The 18189-nt window shown below is 38.8% G+C and overlaps 1 protein-coding gene across 1 annotated transcript; it reads left to right on the forward strand.

Moving 5' to 3' along the window:
* Window positions 1-3067: 3067 nt before the first annotated feature.
* On the forward strand, window positions 3068-4440 carry LOC121478559 (peroxisomal trans-2-enoyl-CoA reductase-like). Its single transcript, XM_041733641.1, has 2 exons — window positions 3068-3241; window positions 3438-4440. The coding sequence occupies exons 1-2, from the start codon at window positions 3118-3120 to the stop codon at window positions 4223-4225; spliced, it is 912 nt and encodes a 303-aa protein (XP_041589575.1). The 5' UTR covers window positions 3068-3117; the 3' UTR covers window positions 4226-4440.
* The last annotated feature ends 13749 nt before the right edge of the window (window positions 4441-18189 follow it).

Below are 18189 nucleotides of genomic sequence, written 5' to 3' on the forward strand. Positions count from 1 at the left end.
TTGTTCTCCATGGACTATAATTTACTAACCCCTCGGGCCAAGACCAGCCCCAGCTTTGAGCATATGTGGCTCTGAACAGACTTTTTATCTAAAACATCCACCTGGGGGCATGCACCCAGTTAAGATATGTCCAATAAAATGTTAGGACTTCAGTTGTAATAAGGTTGTATAAAGAAATACTACTCAGCAATAAAAAAATATATATTATTGATACAGACTAGAAATGGATGTATCTCAAAATAATTGTGCTGAGTGAAAGAAGCCAGACCAAAAATCAAAGGTTGCATTCCATATGATTCATTTGTATAAAACTCTGGAAAATGCACATTAATCAATAGCGACAGAAAGCAGATGGGTAGTTGCATGGGGAGGGGAAGGAGCAAACGGAAGGGATCCCCAAGGGGCAGGGAATGACAGATAAGTTCATTATCCTGATGGTGGTGATAGTTTCATGGGGGTATACATGTGTCAAAACTCATCAACTTGTACAATTTGATACAATTTATATGTCATGCAATTTATTATATGTCAATTATACCTCATTAAGCTATATAAAACAATGTTATTGTTAAATAGGTAATGTTTTTCCAAATAAGTTAAGAATATACAAAATTAAAGATAGATTTGTTTCCCCATGCCCCAAGATTGGTTATGTCATGGCCACCAAGACTATTTAGCTTTATCTGTCACAGTTGACAGCTGAGCGCATCCCATAATGATTTGCATGCAAATCATTCCAGGCAAGGCTGGAGGAGAGACTTCCATAGAAGGGGCCCATGTAAAGGGGCCATTACTTTGGAGACAACACAGAGGACAAAGCACCAAGGGTGGAATTCAGCCAATGGCATGAAGGGTAAACATTTTATCCTAAAGTGAACTCTAATGCATTAGTGGAGCTGCTTGAAATCCTGTGTTGACAAGGACCTCTCAGCAATTTAGGAAAAGTGGTTGCCATTATTAATGTCTGTTCTGGACACAGACACACATCTGCCAAATATCTGCCAAGTCTGACTTAGGTGACCATCAAGAGACCCTCTACTCTAACCATGTAGGTGGACTGTCCAAATGGAACTAGCTATGCAAAATACTAAGGAAGATTTAGAAGAAGGAAAATGACAATAGATAACTTTTATTAAGTGCTTCCCTGGTGCTAGGTACTATTTTATCTACTCTTCGGAGGTTAACTTGTTACTTTTCACAGGTACCATTAAGATTACCATTTTACATTGCCCAACTGGGGCACTCAATACTACCTCACAGTTTGCAACAGCTCTGTTGTAGGTAGGAATAACCAATATGTTTGTTTTCAGTTAATTAAACTGAGATTTAAAGATGTTATATGAGCAAGGTCACAGATGGTGACTATTATGTGGTAGAGTTAGATGCATACCAGTGTGTGGGATCCAACCCCACACCTTTCTTATTCCTAGTTCTTTGTCCTTAATTAATAATATTATGTCAGTTGGTAAGTCCCCAAGAAGGACAAGTCAAAGAGCTTGAGTGACTGAGACAATGAAGATGTCACAATAAAGATGGCTTCAGAAAGGAAGTGGTAAGTAAGGCAATTGGTAAACCACACTCAGTCTCTCCTTCCAGGTACACACATTAACAGGGAGCCCTGCTACACTAGACCCAGTGATTGGAGATATATCTATATCTATATCTATATATCTATATCTATATCTATATCTATATCTATATCTATATCTATATATATATATATATATATATATATATATTTAAGTTACTGCTGTGGGGATCTCTGGGTGGCACAGCGGTTTGGCGCCTGCCTTTGGCCCAGGGCGCGATCCTGGAGACCAGGGATCGAATCCCACGTCGGGCTCTCTGCATGGAGCCTGCTTCTCCCTCTGCCTGTGTCTCTGCCTCTCTCTCTCTCTGTGTGTGTGTGTGTGACTATCATAAATAAAAATAAAAAATAAAAAATAAAAAATAAAAAATAAAAAAAAATAAATTACTGCTGTGGGGTTGTTATCAGCATGGACTTCTTTCTGTATTTCTTGAGCAGTGGATCTATAAGCAATTAATTCTCTCATTTTCTTTTATCTAAGACTATTTTTGTTTTACCTTCTTTTTGACAGTTTTGCTGGGTAAAAGATTCTTGGTTAATGATTTTTCTTTTAGCACTTTGAATATGTGATCCCACTGCCTTCTGGCCTCAATTGTTCTTAATAATATGTCAGCTTAAAAGTATTGGAGTCCCCAGTGCTCATGAGGTATCATTTTTCTCCTGTGGTTTTCAAGATTCCTCTTTGTCTTTCCAACATTTCTCCTTTAGTGTGTCTAGGTTTAGATTTTTTTTTTGCACTTATCCTACTTTTAGGATGTTAGCTTCTTGAATGTGTACATTAGTGGGTTTTAGTCATTATTTCTTTGAAATTTCTTCTTATTGTCTCTCCTCCTTTTGATACTTTCATTACTTGTACCTTTATATATTTAATGGTGTCTCATATTTTTCTGAGATTCTGTTCAGTCTCTCTTTTTTTAAAATCTGCTCTTTGGGTTGCATAATCCATAAAGAACTATTATCAAATTCACTAATTTTGTTCAGACAATTCAAATCTATGTTGACACCCTTTAGTGAATTTTTCTTTTTCATTGTTAAATTCTATTATTTTTTTTTTATTGGAGTTCAATTTGCCAGCACATAGCATAACACCCAGTGATCATCCTGTCACATGACCCCCTCAGTGCCCATCACCCAGTCACCCCCACCCCCTTTCCTTGTTCGTTTCCCAGAGTTAGGTGTCTCTCATGTTTTGTCACCCTCACTGATATTTTCACTCATTTTCTTTCCTTTCCCCTTTATTGCCTTTCACTAATTTTTATATTCCCCAAATGAAATTTTTATTTTAGTACTTTTCCACTCCAGAATTTCAATTTGCTTTTCTTTTATAGTTCCTATATCTTTATTGATATTCTGTATTTGATGAGATGTTGTTAATATATCTAATTTTATTTCTTTAATTATGTTTTTCCTTACTTCTACAAGCATACTTATAATGAAAATAAATATTTTTTCTGTTAAATCTGACACTCGGACCCGCGGGCCGCGGCCCTGGGAGCCCCGCGCTGCAGCGAGCCAGGTCCTCCGCCGACATGAGGCCGTGGGTCGAGCGCAGGAGCTTCCTGGCTCCCGGCTTGCTGCTGCACCAGGTGGCCATCGTCACCGGCGGGGCCACGGGCATCGGGAAGGCCATCGCCACCGAGCTCCTGCATCTGGGTACGTGCGCAGGCCCCGCGGGTCGGGCTGCCCAGATCGAGGACCCGCGTTCCCTGGGGTCGGGAGCCAGGGGGCTGCGGGGCAGGCCTGGGCGACCGGGACTTGCAAAGCCCCGAGGCTGCGCAGGTGCGCGAAGTGGAAACCGCGGGGGGACCCGGACCGCAGTTGCCTAGAAAGTGTGCGGAAGCGTTGAATGGATGTAATGTGGTCATTGCATCTCGTAATTTTGATCGATTAAAATCTACTGCAGAAGAACTGAGGGCCAGCCTACCCCCGACCAACCAGTCTCAGGTCACTCCCATAAAATGCAACATTCGCAAAGAAGAAGAGGTGAACAATTTGGTCAGATCCACCTTAGAGATTTATGGTAAAATCAATTTTTTGGTAAACAATGGAGGAGGCCAGTTCTTGGCTTCTACGGAACACATTAATGCAAAGGGATGGCATGCTGTGATTGAAACCAACCTGACAGGCACCTTCTACATGTTCAAAGCAGTTTACAACTCCTGGATGAAAGAGCATGGAGGATCTATTGTCAATATTATTATCCTTATTAGAAATGGATATCCAGGATTTACGCATAGTGGAGCTGCCAGAGCAGGGGTTTACAACCTCACCAAATCCTTAGCTGTGGAATGGGCCAGCAGTGGAATAAGGATCAACTGTGTTGCCCCTGGAACCATTTATTCCCCGAGTGCTGTTGACAACTATGGTCCTTTGGCAGAAAACGTGTTTGCAGGGTACTTTGAGAAAATCCCAGCTAAGCGAATTGGAGTGCCTGAGGAGATCTCCTCGATGGTCTGCTTCCTGCTGTCCCCTGCAGCTTCCTTCATCACTGGACAGTTGGTGAACGTGGACGGGGGCCAGTCTCTGTATACGCACATGTTCGACGTACCAGATCATGACAACTGGCCTGATGGAGCAGGGGACATTTCCTATGTCAAACATTTGAAGAATACTTTCAAGAGTAAAAGCAAGCTCTAAGCTAAGGGAACTATAGAGGTATCTCTTGTCTCCAAATGCCTTAATATATCAAGAATGCACCTTGGTACTTTACAGGAGCTAATAATTTGTATGCAGCAATCACTATCTGCCTTTTTAACGTTATCAAATTGTGCTTATGCAAAAACTATTCCCAAAATAAGTGCATTTTTAAGCCCCAACCAACACCATGTGATTAAAGATTTCTTTTTTAGGAATGGTGCTTAGCATACATTGTGATTGTGCCTTTTATTTCTAAGAAAGATATTTGAAATATGAAACAATTTCAAATTGATAATAGAGGTATCATGATCTCCCAAAAGGTTTTAGTATTTAATTGTAGAGGTGGGAAGTAAATCTAAATTGTGGCATCATGATGATTCTTCAAACTAAAGATATACAGTGACTCATATTTCATAGTAGATATCATGCTTTTGGATCCATAAAACTTTATGGTAATTATCAATGTGTGATTTATTTTGTTCATGAAATCAACTTCGTATGAAGCCTCTTAATTCAAAAGAAAAATGAAGTTATATGTAGTATTTCTTGGTAGTACTTGATTTGTGTCTTAAGTTCCAATATAAAGTATTCCCTTTTCTTCATGTTTCTTTTTTGTATGCAAACAATTATTAAATGTCATGCTTCATGTATTAGGCTTCAGTAAAAAAAAAAAAAAAAAAAAAAAAAAAAATCTGACACTCGTTTACTCTTATAGTCAGTTTGTGTTGACTACATTTTTCCCTGGTATATGGACTGTACTTTCCAAGTCTCATGTTTTATTATTGTTGTTGTTGTGGAAAATTGGACATTTTAGATAACATATTGCAACAATTCTGTATGCTGACCCCTCATTCTCTAAGCAAGGCTTTTGTTGTTTGCTATTTATTGTTTCAATGACTTGATTTTAGTGAAATATATTTCCCCACAGTGTGAAACTTGTGAAGACACTCTTCAGAAGGCACAGTATTGGGCACACAAATATCATGGATGGCAGTGGACTACAAGGCTTCACTGATTTCTCCTTTGCTGTACTATTTTCTAGAATTCCCCGGCTCAAAAGTCAAATACAATTAAGTTTGGAGCTCTTTGCTGAAGTAGTTTTTGCAGTCAGACTTCGAAGTTCATTCAGACTGTAGAAGAGTTCATCTTATTTGTTTTCCCTGGTTCTTTCTGGTAAATTGACTGATTTACAGTTTAGATTGTTGCTATCATGGAGATACCAGCCTCCTCTTAATTGTTTACCATAAAAGTCTTCATTTATTTGAGAATGCTCTTTGGTTTGAACTTTCCCACACTCTGTTTCAAATAAAGTGATTTTCTCTAGGAATAGTACAGAGTTTTCTTGAGGTCTGCTGCTCCCCTTGGGCAAACTCTCTGAGTCACTGGTCCAGAGCTGGAGGCAGGAACAGTGGCCCACTTCTCTAGAAGTGATACCCCTACTTCACAAACTTCTATTGGTATAGAAAACTTGCCCAACAATTGAACTGAGAAGTGGGAAATTCGGACCCAGAACTTTTGGCCTCAAACACCTGGGGTGGAATCTCTGTTCTGTATCTTAGGGCCAAGTGTTGGAATGGAATGCTGGAACTTTTGGCTACACTCATCTGGAATTCAGCCTCTGCAACAAGGAGTGGAGAGGGGAAGGATGAGAGATGCTACTGGCATTCCCTCTTAAGGAGATGATATAGACTTCAACTGGGTTCTGGGGTGGGAGGGAGAGAAAGCCCTATGTTCTTGGCTACACCCATCCCAATGGAGTGTCGCTCATTCTAAGTCAGGGACAGAGGCAATAGGGAACCAGTTTTATATCAAATGTCAGAGACTCACTGTTCTTACCTAGTTTAATAGGTTTTCTTGAATAAATATTTCCATATTTGCTGTAGGTCCTTGGGACAATTTACAGATACTTCAAATGATTGCTTCTTTAATAATTTTTACCAGTCATGTTTGAAGATTTTTATTTTTTATTCATGAGAGACACAGACAGAGAGGCAGAGACACACAGAGAGGGAGAAGCAGGCTTCCTGTAGGGAACCCAATGTGGGACTCAATCCCAGGACCATGGGATCATGCCCTCATGTTTGTTTCACAGAGGAACAGTTCCATGGAGCTTTTCATACTACCATTTGGAAGTGGGTCTCCTCTGCTTATAATACATATTCTCTAAAAGGATCCATATATTCACTCTGCTTTACTCATTGTAACATAGTTGTGATTTATCTGTATTGTTGCATGGCACTGTAGTTCACTCATATTGAAATTTCAGTGTGTGAATACACCACAGTCTATTTTCCCATGCTCCTAATAGTATGGACTAACTAGTTTATAGGTCTTTGTTTTTGTCAACAATACTGTCTTATAACACTTTCTTATTTTTGTTCTTACATTCAAGTGTGTTATTTTTACATTTTCCCATTTAGGATGATAATGTTCACTCTATTTTTTTTTCTAATAGAAACTCATTATCAAGTTAAAATTTCATCTTCTATTCCTACTTTCAAAAGTTTTTTATTATTTTTTTTAATTTTCTGCATTCATTATTTTCTTCTAATTTGTTAGTGTACTAAATTTGTTTTTATAAATTTTCAAATATTAAATCTTCCATAGCTATGATAAACTCAATTTCTTTTTTTATAAACCATTGGATTTAATTTGCTAATATTTTGTTTTGAATTTTTGCAACTATAGTCATAATAAGAAACACATTTATGGAATAAATAATTGAAATAAAAAGTGAGATTTTACCCAGGGCTGATAGGTCAAGGTTGTTAACTCTGTTGTTCAAATTCTCTATACTTGCTAATTAGATTGTCTGCTTGGCCTATAAGTAATGCAAAGAGATGCATTAATAAATCACAGAATAAATGTGGATTCATCTTTGATGTTCTATCAATTTTTCTTCATACAATTTTAGGCTCTTTTATTAAGCATGTAAAAATGTAGAATCATTGAGTCTTCTTGATGAATTGAGTCTATTGCTATTATGCAGTGGTTGTCTCTATTCCTATTAATACTTTTGTCTTCATGTATAGTCTGTCTGATTTGGATGTAATTAATCTAGCTTTCTCTTGGTTAGTAATAACTTGATATGACTTTTCCATTTTCTAGCTTTCAACTCTTTTGTGTAATTGTGTTCTAGGTGTGTATTTTGCAAACCGGATAGATCTGGACTTTATTTTATCATCTAATTTGAAAATCTTTGTCATTTCACTGATGCATTTGGTCAAATTATATTGATCTGTTGACTTATTTGTAATTACAGAATTATTTGTACCTGTTTCTTCCATCCCAGAAGGGAAGATTGGATACTTGGTGTAATCGACAAGAGTGGAACATAGAGAATCATTCTCAAGATGCTTCAATTTATCTAGGATATTAATGAGAGTTATAATTATTTTTATTTTCCAATTAACATTTAAAAAATTTCTGAATGCTTCCAAATACTAATCTCTTGTTGCCCATGTTGGAGCTGGGTTCACAGAGAGAAGTCAGTTAAAAAAGTTGTGGGTTGACAGTTAAAGGGAATGAAATGTATTCAGACTCTGAATGCTTGGAAAACAGGGTCTATGGAACAAACAGTTTTTAAAAATATCTAGAATTCCATTGCCCAAAGAAAAGTAGTTGGTCATTTTGAGGGCTGTGAAGTCAGTTCATAACAGGCTTTAAAAATTCCTTTCTTTATTTAAGATTAAATTAGAGAGGAAAAATTAGATAAATTTAATACTTTCCTACCTGGAGATTCCAAGTACTCCAAAATGGAGTGAGGATATCTGTGAGCTATTTTAAATATATGAAGTATTCACCATCATAAAGCTGCATAGACTAAGCAAAATGTGTCATTTGCTCATTTTGTTGTAATTATATCAATTTAGACTTTTAGCAAGAATAATCATAAAATGGTTATATAGATATCCTGATTCATTTTTTAGTACAAAAAACAATTTAAGTACAAGGGAAATAATGTCATGATAAACAGGCTATATGCATTGTCTCTAAGTATTACCACAGAAGATATTTACTAATTACAAAGAAGAAAATAATAACCTTATAGTTGAGGAATCTGAAAGACACATCTTAACCAACTGATAGTCAAGGTTCACATAAGACATTAATATAGCATTCACACACACACAAACACACAGCTATGAGGTACTGAAAAAGTTATATACTTCCGTGGTATTCTCGACAAAGGTGTATTACCCAATTAGAATATCTCACATAGGGGAATCCCTGGGTTGCTCAGTGGTTTGACGCCTGTGTTTGGCCCAGGGCAAGATCCTGGAGGTCTGGGATCGAGTCCCACGTCGGGCTCCCTGCATGGAGCCTCCTTCTCCCTCTGCCTGTGTCTCTGCCTCTCTCTCTCTCTCTCTCTCTCTCTCTATGTCTATCATAAATAAATAAAAAATCTTAAAAAAAGAATATCTCACATAAAAATCCATTAATCAATTCTCTTACTTTCTTTTTAAGTTAACATTGCATCAAAGTATAACATACAGAAAGGAAAAAGCATGAACACAGCTAGACAAAGTTCTCATATGATGTAACTCTGACCCAGGTCAAGATGTGGAACATTCCTGCACCCCAGTACACCCACCTTCATTTTCTACTCAGTAATCCCTCTCTCCAAGGATAGCCATTAGTCTGGGTTCTATCATCAGAGATTAGTTTTGTATCTTTTTTACTTTATACAAATGGAATCATAGATTATACATTATGTTGTGTCTGTTCCTTTATACTAATATTTTGTGAGATTCTTTCACATAGTTGCATGTAACAATGTGTTTTGTCATTGTTATATAGTACTTTACTATTAAAATATACAGAATTGTGCTATCAGTTCTAGTATTGATATGCATTTGAATTGTTTCCAATTTGTAATTATTTCAAAATTGCTACTATAAACATTCTTGCACATGTCTTTAGTGTAAATATGGCAAATTTGGAATAGAAATGCTCAAGAGGCGGAGCAAGATGGCAGAAGAGTAAGGTCCCCAAGTCACCTGTCCCCACCAACTCACCTGGATAACTTTCAAATCATCCTGAAAACCTACGAACTTGACCTGAGATTTAAAGAAAGAACAGCTGGAACACTACAGAGAAAAGAGTTTTCACTTCTAACAAAGTAGGAAGGTGGAAAAAAAAAAAAGAATCAAGTGGGAGAGGGGCCCGGCAAGGAGCCGGGCTAAGGCCCTTGGTAAAAGCCTCCTGGGATGGGAAAGCCCAGCACCAAAGAAGCAGGAACATTAAAAATCCGCACCGGATTCTTCCCAGATGGGAAGGCGCTTAGCAGGGAAGTTGGGCAGAATGACAGGAGGGGCAGTGGAGCTTCCAGTCTCCTAGTCACTAACAGAGGAAGTGCCCCCGGGGTAGAGCTCGCCACAGACTGTGGGCCGATCTCAGTAGAGGGCTGGAGTGTGCTCCCCGCGGAGCCTCAGGAGAAGCTGAGGCAGCAGCTGAGGGTGGAGGCTGTGTAGCCCCAGGAGCATGATTCTAGCAGAGCAGGTCCGGGAGCACAGGGTCCTGGCTGTGTCCTGGGCTGCCTCCTGAGACAGGCAGAGGTGGGGAGGGCACAGGACAGTGAAGACTCACCTGCCCCTGGGCGTCCCAAGCTGGGTGGATCGGCACCCCCGACCCGGAGCATCCAGGCCAGTGCGGACTGGGAGACTGCGGTTGTTACTGTGGGAGCTGACTCCAGAGGTAGAAGCCTGGCCGCTGCCAGTGTTGTTGCTCCTCCTTGAGTCACCCTGTGCCTGGGACAGAGCAGGGCCGCCAGGGCCGCCAGGAAATAGGAGCCTCATAGGATAAACAGCTCTCATTGAGCTAAGCACCTCGTGGTGGTGGGGGGGGGTTGGAGCAGATCCCCCAGGTGCACACACCTGAGAATCAGCACAGCAGGACCCTCCCCCAGAAGACAAGCTGGAAGAACAGGGGAAGAACAAGTTCTTTTCTTTTCTTTTTTTTTTTTTTAAGGTTTTATTTATTTATTCATGATAGTCACACAGAGAGAGAGAGAGAGAGAGGCAGGGACACAGGCAGAGGGAGAAGCAGGCTCCATGCACCGGGAGCCCAACGTGGGATTCGATCCCGGGTCTCCAGGATCGCGCCCTGCACCAAAGGCAGGTGCTAAACCGCTAAACCACTGCACCACCCAGGGATCCCAAAGAACAAGTTCTTTACCAAGCAGTGCTGGAAAGCTCCCGGGGAAGTTGAGGGATTTACAGTATTTAGAACCAGAGGATATCCCTCCTTTTTTTTTTTTCTTCCTTTTTCATACAACTCATTTTTATATCAGACTATAAATTTCCAATTTTTTTTCTTTTCCCACCTTAACTAAAATATTTTACGACCTCTTCATTTTTAAGATTCTTCCTTTTTGACTTTCATATTTCTATAATTACAAGTCCTAGATAATTTTCCACTTCTAGATTGCCTTCAACATACTCAACTTAACTATGGGAGATATAGAAGATATCTTTTTTTGTTCTGTGTTTTCTCTGCCTCATTTTGTTCACAATGCTGGAAGGTAATACCTTCTAAAACATGACCAGTATGCACCCAGAACCAAGTGTATACCATGCTGGCTCATACTGTAAGATTCCTCATCCCATTCTGCCCCCTTCTTTTATCACATTTATGTTTTGGTGGTCAGTGTTTGGGCCCTCTACAAGTATTTCTGGTTTACATAAATTTGGGACTGAACATCTTCTAATATACAGAACTTAATATACTCAGAAACAAAAGGATGACCCTCTAGAACCCCTCAAGTAGACTACATACTCCCTCCACTACAACTTCTTCACCACCATATCATCCCAGTACCCCCATTTTTCTTCTCCTTTTTTTAATTTTTACTTTTTCATTTTTTTTTCTCTTCTTCTTTAGGATTCCAGGCCTTTTATTTTTTACTACTTTGTTTTAAATTTTGATTTTCACTTTAGTGGTCCTTTTTTTAAATTTTGCTCTGATCTTTGTTTTCAATTTCTGGTCTCTGACCTCGGCAGAATCATTGAGGGTGAAATTTACTTAGGTTGTGGTTGATATTATTGATGCAGCCTGCTCATACAGCCACTCTGCACTGAGCAAAATGACTAGAAAGAATTCACCACAAAAGAAAGGATCAGAAAAAGTACTCTTTGCCACAGACTTACAGAATATGGAGTACAACTCGATGTCAGAAAACCAATTCAGAAGCACAATTATAAAGCTACTGGTGGCCCTGGAAAAAAAGCATAAAGGATTCAAGAGTCTTCAAGACTGCAGAATTTAGATCTAATCAGGTAAAATTAAAAATCAATTAAATGAAAAAAAGATCAATTAAGTGAGATACAATCCAAACTGGAGGTCCTAATGATGAGGGTTAATGAGGTAGAAGACAGAGGGAGTGAGTTGATGGCAAGGAAGGAAGCTGAGGAGAAAAAGAGAAAAACAAAAGACCATGAGGAAAGGTTAAGGGAAATAAATGATAGCCTCAGAAGGAAAATACCTACATATAATTGGGGTTCCAGAGAGTGCTGAGAGGAACAGAGGGCCAGAAAGCATATTTGAACAAATCATAACTGAGAACTCCCTGATTCAGGGAGAGAAGCAGGCATTCAGGTCCAGGAGATAGCGAAGTTCCACCCCAATCAATAAACACCATTCGACACCTCAACAATACTGAAAATTGCAAATTCCAAAGATAAAGAGAAAATCCTTAAAGTAGCAAGAGATAAGACATCCCTAACTTACATGGGGAGAAATATTAGATTAACAGCAGACCTCTCCACAGAGACCTGGCAGGCCAGAAAGGGCTGGCTGGCAGGATATATTCAGGGTCCTAAATGAGAAGACAAACATGCAGCCAAGAATATTTTATCCAGCAAGGCTCTCATTCAGAATAGAAGGAGAGATAAAGAGCCTCCAAGATAGGCAGAAACTGAAAGAATATGTGATCATCAAACCAGCTCTGCAAAAAATATTAAGGGGGAGCCTGTAAGAGAGGAAGCCCAAAAAACAATACAAAAAAACAGGGACTGAGTAGGTATTATGATGACACTAAATTCATATCTTTTGATAGTAACTCTAAACATGAATGGGCTAAATGATCCCATGGAAAGACACAGTTTCAGACTGATTAAAAAAAAGCAAGACCCATCTATTTTCTGTCTACAAGAGACTCATTTTAGATGTAAGGACACCAACAGCATGAAAATAAAAGGTTGGAGGATCATTTACCATTCAAATGATCCTCAAAAGCAAGGTGGGGGTAGCAATCCTCATATCAGATAAAGCTTATCCCAAACACTGTAGTAAGACACCAAGAAGGACACTGTATCATACTTAAAGGGTTTATCCAATAAGAGGACCTAACAATCATGAATATTTATGCCCCTAATGTGGGAGGCGCCAAGCATCTCAATCAATTAATAACCAAAGTAAAGAGATCCTTAGATAATAACATGCTCATAGTAGGAGGCTTCAACACGACGCTTTCTGCAAATGACAGATATTCTAAGCACAACATCTCCAAAGAAACAAGAGCTTTAAATGATACACTGGACCAGATGGATTTCACTGATAATTTACAGACTTTGCATCTGAATGCAACTGAATACACATTCATAAACTGATACCAAAAGATTGGGATGTCCCCTGCATTTTTTCAGAGCATAAAGCTTTGAAACTAGAACTCAATCACAGGAAGAAATTTGGAAGAAACTCAAACATGTGAACGTTAATGACCATCCTGCTAAAAGATAAAGGGTCAACCAGGAAATTAGAGAAGAATTAAAACTATTCATGGAAACTAAGGAAAATGAAGATACAACCATTCAAAATCTTTGGGATACAGCAAAAGCAGTCCTATGAGGGAAGTACAGTGCAATACAAGCATCTCCAAAAAATTGGAAGAAATTCAAATACACAAGCTAACCTTGCACCTGAAGGAACTGGAGAAAGAATAGCAAATAAAACCTGCACTCGGCGGGAGAAGAGAGTTAATAAAGATTTGAGCAGAACTCAATGAAATAGAGACCAGAAAACTGTAGAACAGATCAACAAAACCAGGAGTTGGTTCTTTGAAAGAATTAATAAGATAGATAAACCATTAGCCAGCCTTATTAAAAACAAAAAAGACTCTAATTAATAAAATCACGAATGAAAAAGGAGAGATTACCAGCAATTCCAAGGAAATACAAACGATTTTTAAAAACATATTATGAGCAGCTACACACCAATAAATTAAGCAATCTAGAAGAAATGATCACAATTCTGGTCAACCACAAACTACCAAAACTGGAACAGGAAGAAATAGAAAACTTGAACAGGCCATAACCAGAGAGGAAATTGAAGCAGTCATCAAAAAACTCGCAAGGGAAAAAAAAAAAACAACTCCGAAGCCCCAAAGTCCAGGGCCAGATGGCTTCCCAGGGGAATTCTATCACACTGTCTTACAGAAGAACAATACCCATTCTTCTAAAGCTGTTCCGAAAGATAGAAAGAGACAGAATACTTTCAAACTCGTTCTATGAGTCCAGCATCACCTTAATTCCAAAACCAGACAAAGACCCCACCAAAAAGGAGAATTACAGACCAATATCCCTGATGAACATGGATGCAAAAATTCTCAACAAGATACTAGCCAATAGCATCTAACAATACATTAAGAAGATTATTCACGATGACCAAGTGGGATTTATCCCCGGATGCAAAGCTGGTTCAACAATCGTAAAGCAATCAATGTGATAGATGATAGCCACAAGAGAAAAAAACAAGAACCATATGATCCTCTCAATAGATGCAGAGAAAGCATTAGACAAAATACAGCATCCATTCCTGAACAAAACTCTTCAGAGTGTAGGGATAGAGGGAACTTTCCTCAACATCTTAAAAGCCATCTATGAAAAGCCCACAGCAAATATCATTCTCAAGGGGAAGCACTGGGAGCCTTTCCCCTAAGATCAGGAACAAGACAGGGATATCTACTCTCACTACTGCTATTCAACGTAGTACTAGAAGTCCTAGCCTCAGCAATCAGACAACAAAAGGAAATAAAAAGCATTCAAATTGACGAGGAAGAAGTCATACTCACCCTCGTTGCAGATGATATGATACTGTACATAGAAACCTCAAAAGACTCAACCCCAAGATTGCTAGAACTCATACAGCAATTAGTCAGTGTGGCAGGATACAAAATCAGTGCCCAGGAATCAGTGGCATTTCTATAAAATAACAATGAAACTGAAGGAAGAGAAATTAAGGAATCAATCTCATTTACAACTGTACCCAAAAGCATAAGATACCGAGGAATAAACGGAATCAAAGAGGTAAAGGATCTATACCCTAAAAACTACAGGACACTTCTGAAAGAAATTGAGGAAGACACAAAGAGATGGAAAAATATTCCATGCTCATGGATTGGAAGAATTAATTTTGTGAAAATGTCAATGCTACCCAGGGCAATTTACAAATTCAATGCAATCCCTAACAAAATACCATGGATGTTCTTCAGAGAGTTGGAACAAATCATCTTAAGATTTGTGTGAAATCAGAAAAAAAAAAACGAATAGCCAGGGTAATTCTGAAAAAGGAATTCAGAACTGGGGGCATCACAAATCTGGATTTCAAGTTGTACTACAAAGCTGTGATCATCAAGACAGTGTGGTCCTGGCAAAAAAAACAGACACATGGATCAATGGAACAGAATAGAAAACCCAGAAATGGGCCTCAACTCTATGGTCAACTAATATTCGACCAAGCAGGAAAGACTATCCATTGGACAAAGGACACTCTGTTCAATAAATGGTGCTGGGAAAATTGGACAGCCACGTGCAGAAGAATGAAACTAGACCACTCTCTTACACCAGACACAAAGATAAACCAGAATGGATGAAAGTACTAAATGTGGGACAAGATTCCATCAAAATCCTAGAGGAGAACACAGGCAACTCCCTTTTTGAAGTTGGCCACAGCAACTTCTTGCAAGATACATCTATGAAGGCAAGGGAAACAAAAGCAAAAATGAACTATTGGGCCTTCATCAAGATAAGAAGTTTCTGCACAGCAAAAGAAATAGTCAACAAAACCAAAAGACAATCTGCAAAATGGGAGAAGATATTTGCAAATGACATATCAGATAAAGGGCTAGTTTCCAAGATCTATAAAGAACTTACTAAACTCGACACCCAAGAAACAAACAATCCATTCATGAAATGGGCAAAAGACATGAAGAGAAATCTCACAGAGGAAGACATAGACATGGCCAACACGCACATTAGAAAATGCTCCACATCACTGGCCATCAGGGAAATACAAATCCAAATCACAATGAGATCCCACCTCACACCAGTGAGAATGGGGAAAATTAACAAGGCAGGAAACCACAAATGTTGGAGAGGATGTGGAGAAAGGGGAACCCTCTTGCACTGTTGGTGGGCATGTGAACTGGTGCAGCCACTCTGGAAAACTGTGTGGAGGTTCCTCAAAGAGTTAAAAATAGACCTGCCCTGCGACCCAGCAATTGCGTTTCTGGGGATTTACCCCAAAGATACAGATGCAATGAAACGCCGGGACACCTGCACCCCGATGTTTCTAGCAGCAATGTCCACGATAGCCAAACTGTGGAAGGAGCCTCAGTGTCCATCGAAAGATGAATGGATAAAGAAGATGTGGTCTATGTATTCAATGGAATGTTACTCAGCCATTAGAAATGATAAATACCCACCATTTGCTTCAACGTGGATGGAACTGGAGGGTATTATGCTGAGTGGAGTAAGTCAATCAGAGAAGGACAAACATTATATGGTCTCATTCATTTGAGGAATATAAAAAATAGTGAAAGGGAATAAAGGGGAAAGGAGAAATAATGAGTGGGAAATATCACAAAGGGAGACAGAACATGAGAACTAGGAAACTCTGGGAAACGAACTAGGAGTGGTAGAAAGGGAGGTGGGCAGGGGGTGGGGATGACTGGGTGACAGGCACTGAGGGGGGCACTTGATGGGATGAGCACTGGGTGTTATTCTATATGTTGGCAAATTGAACACCAATAAAAAATAAATTTATAAAAAAAAAAGAAGTTGGCGTCTATGTATACAATGGAATATTTCTCAGCCATTAGAAATGACAAATACCCACCATTTGTCTCAATGTGGATGGAACTGGAGGGTATTATGCTGAGTGAAATAAGTCAATCAGAGAAGAACAAACATTATATGGTCTCATTCATTTGGGGATTATAAAAAATAGTGAAATGGATAACAGGGAAAGGAGAGAAATGAGTGGGAAATATCAGTGAGGGTGACAGAACATGAGAGACTCCTACCTCTGGAAAACAAACCAGGGGGTGGTGGAAAGGGAGGTGGGTAGGGGGATGGGGTGACAGGCCCTGAGTGGGGCACCTGACGGGATGAGCCTTGGGTGTTATGCTGCTATAGGTTGGCAAATCGAACTGTAGTAAAATATATACAAAAAAAAATTTGTAGGTTTGTCATGTGTTTATATGGGGAGAAATATTATAAAGATTATCTTATACAGATGTTAAAATCATCCATACTTTTGCATAATGCAAAATCATTCCCGTAAGACAAATCTGATTCTACTACAGATCATTAAATTTGTGAATCATTAGAAATAAAATAAATGTGAGACAAGAATCCTTCAAAATTGAATTGGGCAAAGACATGAACCAAAATTTCACAGAGGAAGACATAGACATGGCCAACAAGCACATTAGAAAATGCTCTGCATCACTTGCCATCAGGGAAATACAAATCAAAACTACCATGAGATACCACCTCACACCAGTGAGAATGGGGAAAACTAACTGCATAGGAAATGATAAATGTTGGAGAGAATGTGGAGAAAGGGAAACCCTCTTGCACTGTTGGTGTCAGTGTGAACTCTGGAAAGAGTTCCAGAGTGCAGCCACTCTGGAAAACTGTGTGGAGATTCCTCAAAGAGTTAAAAATAGAGCTACCCTACTCTGCGATGACCCAGCCATTACACTGCTGGCGATTTACCCCAAATATACAGATGTAGTGAAACGCCAGGACACCTGCACCCCAATGTGTATAGCCGCAATGTCCACAATAGCCAAACTGTGGAAGAAGCCTCGGTGTCCTTCGACAGATGAATGGATAAAGAAGCTGTGGTCTATATATACAATAGGATGTTACTCAGCCATTAAAAAGGAGGAATACCCACCATTTGCTTAGACATGGATAGTATTGCCGGGTATTATGCTGAGTCAATTGGAAAAGAACAAACATTATATGGTCTCATTCATTTGGGGAATATAAAAAATAGTGAATGAGATTAAAGGGGAAAGGAGAGAAAATGAGTGGGAAGTATCAGTGAGGGTGACAAAACATGAGAGAATCCTAAGTCTGGAGACAAACAAGGAGTAGTGGAAAGGGAATTGGGTCGGGGGATGGTGTGACTGGGTGATGGGCACTGATGGGGGCATTTGACAGGATGAACACTGTGTTTTATGCTATATGTTGGCAAATCGAACTCCAGTAAAAAAATATACAAAAAAAAAGAAATATTCAATCATAGATTACGTATATGTTCTATTTTGGTAGACATTCCCAAACACATTTCTAAGTGGTTGCCCAACTTTATTTTTTATGTATTTATTTTTTCAAATTTAAATTTACATTAGGAATGTGTCAATTCAATTTGCTTCACATTCTTTTCAACAATTGTTTGAAATACTGCCATGTTAGTCATCAAGGAAATTCAAATAAATATATATGAAATTATTTTTACTACATATTATATTCAATGTTTATATGCATTTCTTTGATGATCAATGTAGCAGTTTATCTTTTCAAATGCCCATTCGCCACTCAAAAATTTTCGTTTGTGAGGCATGTTCTCATTGCTTTTGCCCATTTTTATATACAGTTGACTATCTTTATCTTTAAAAAAGAAACAATTCTACTTGCAATAATTATAGATTTATAGGAAATTGCAAAGATTAT

This window comes from Vulpes lagopus, chromosome 19 (assembly GCF_018345385.1).
Source record: "Vulpes lagopus strain Blue_001 chromosome 19, ASM1834538v1, whole genome shotgun sequence".
In the NCBI taxonomy this organism is placed as follows: domain Eukaryota; kingdom Metazoa; phylum Chordata; class Mammalia; order Carnivora; family Canidae; genus Vulpes; species Vulpes lagopus.

Coding starts and splice junctions, on each gene's coding strand:
- LOC121478559 (XM_041733641.1), top strand. CDS start 3,118: ATGAGGCCGTGGGTCGAGCGCAGGAGCTTCCTGGCTCCCGGCTTGCTG. Junction 3,242..3,437: donor CACCGAGCTCCTGCATCTGG/GTACGTGCGCAG, acceptor AAGCGTTGAATG/GATGTAATGTGGTCATTGCA.